The sequence below is a fragment of the Octopus bimaculoides genome, chromosome 9 (assembly GCF_046866305.1).
Source record: "Octopus bimaculoides isolate indiv1 chromosome 9, ASM4686630v1, whole genome shotgun sequence".
Lineage (NCBI taxonomy): Eukaryota > Metazoa > Mollusca > Cephalopoda > Octopoda > Octopodidae > Octopus > Octopus bimaculoides.
The window spans coordinates 74,216,366-74,218,865 of NC_142936.1; the positions used below are offsets into that span (position 1 = coordinate 74,216,366).

The 2,500-nt window shown below is 37.8% G+C and overlaps 1 protein-coding gene across 1 annotated transcript in view; it reads left to right on the top strand.

The window, feature by feature from the left end:
• Positions 1 to 2,500, top strand: part of LOC106877685 (diencephalon/mesencephalon homeobox protein 1-A) — a 73,893-nt gene that overhangs the window by 24,354 nt on the left and 47,039 nt on the right. Inside the window, exon 2 of the mRNA XM_014926632.3 lies at positions 134 to 318. Coding sequence (XP_014782118.2) covers positions 141 to 318 — 178 coding nt within the window. The 5' untranslated portion in view covers positions 134 to 140. The remainder of the gene's footprint in view (positions 1 to 133; positions 319 to 2,500) is intronic.

Consider the following 2,500-nt stretch of genomic DNA (forward strand, 5'->3'; position numbering starts at 1 on the left):
TTTGTTTATGCATTTTTCAAATATATATATATATATATATATATATATATATATATATATATATATATATATATGATATTTTCCACCCGTTCTCTCACCCGTTCATATCATGTTTCATTCTTTTTGTTCCCAGCATTACCATGCAAAACTTCGGAAGTTTCACGCTTGCACAACCGGGCGCCGGACTATTATCTGTACCAGGAAACCAGATGGCAGTACCTGTATCACAAGCCGGGTACGTGAACGGACCACCACAGGCTTTCGCCTCCAATTTTCCTCCTTCTGTTCATGCTTTAACAATCGCAGAGCGACTAGCAGGTGAGTCTGGCTTCTGGATATTTTTATAAAAATATTATATATTCACCATGATCATCATCATGCCCATGATCATCATCGTCACTTTTGTTGCCTACGTTGTCGGCTTCCTCCCCTCCTCCTACTCCTCCTCATCATGATCATTTTTACTACTACTACTACTACTACTACTACTATTACTACTACTACTACTACTACGGCTGCTGCTGTTATTGAAAGTGGAGCTAGCAGAATCGTCAGAACGTCGGACAAAATGCCCGCCAGCATTTCTTTCAGCTCTTTACGTTCTGATTGGTTGTTATTGTTTCTGTTGCGAGTAAAAAGTAATCGAGAATCGTTTGTCCATCGGGCATAATGTTTTGCAGTATTTTGTGACATTCTTTTAGAATCTGCGTTCAAATTCTGCTGAGGTCGAGCTTATTTTTAACCCACTGAGGCCAATAATGTAAAGTAGCAGCCACCTACTGAACCCATGTAGTCGACTATTCCGTTGCCGCCATATTTCTGGCCTTGTGCCTATGTTAGAAACAGTTAAGACGATATATTAGTAAAATTGATACTCTGCATCATTTTTTCCGGATTTTTACGTTCTGAGTTCAAATCCCACTGAGACCAACTTTATCTTTCATCCTTTTCGGTCGATAAAATAAAATACCAATCAAGTCCGAAGGTTGACTTAATTGCCTAAAACAATTGCAGGCCTTGTGCCAGAATTTGAAGCTGATATTTTCTTAACCTTCCTTGGAAATTAGCAGAAGATAAATTGATTACTGTAATATTTAACCGTTGTCAATTTTATTCATGTGCTTAATGTTACTGTTTGACCATTTAGTGTCGTCAGGTATCCACCTCCACGATAATCTGCGTCGCAATGCCAGCCTCTTTGCATCTCCATCTTGCAGTATCCAATTATCTGTGTGCTATCCACCCCACCAACACATACATACAGGCATACATGCATACAAACATACATACATATGTACATACATACATACATACATACATACACACGCTCAAACAAGTACCCATGGATTTAAGTCCCGCACAAATCTCCATGCAGCTTATGAATAATAGACAAAATGACACTAAGAATATATGCATGTATCTTATAGTTATCTCAAAATTCATTTCGACTTACATCTAATGCTTGTCTGTTCTCTACTCATTTTTTGATAACTTACTTCATCCAGACCCAAGCCCCAATTATCTTGTGACCCTCACCTACCACTGCACACAATATCAACTCTTCGCCACATAAACCATACTCTCACTTTTTACAATTTAGAGTTGCTTCACAGATATAGTCTTCAAAGAAGACTATATCTGTATATTTGCTAAAATTTCTAATAGTCTACAGCAGTGCTACTCAAAGTGGTGGTCCGCAGGCCAGAGCCGGTCTGCGAGTCAACAGCCACAGTACGTGCCGAGTTTACAGAAAAGAAAGAAACAATAGAATAATTTCAGTAATTCGCTTTATGCACTGCAGTAAACAACTTATCAGCTTATGTAATATTGTATTATTTGTTTACAAAATAAATAGAAGATAAAAATTGTCAACTTTTATTATACTCATTATATATAGTGTTTCTGGTATAAATTAAGATTACTAAGAAATATTACCGGACCCTGGCGCATTGGCAAAAAAAAAAAAAAAAATGCCGGTACGCTACATCAGATAGAGAAGCATTGGTCTAAAGTATTCCATAGTCTGAGGAATTGAGAGAGAAATCTGATAGTAATTGGGATTCCTGAAATAAAGATTAATCTATAGTTAGTATCGGGCTCCCCAATTCTTAACGGGAGACGCACACGCTAGTCACACCACACACACACACACACACACACACATACACACAAAGAAAAACTTTGCAGCCACGTGGGTTTTTCCACTGCGCGGCACCTGGGGTAAAAGTCTTCTACTATAACCTCAAACCGACAAAACGCCGGTGAATGAATTTATTAAGTGGCATCTGTAGAAATCCTTCATACATACATACATACATACATACATACATACATACACACACACACACAGATAAACAGATAGATAGATAGATAGAAAGAGAGAGAGAGATAGAGAGATAGAGAGAGAGAGAGAGAGAGAGAGTGAGAGAGAGTGAGAGAGAGAGAGAGCAATATAGATATTTAGATATTGATATATGTAGGTGTGTTGGTATGTGTGTAT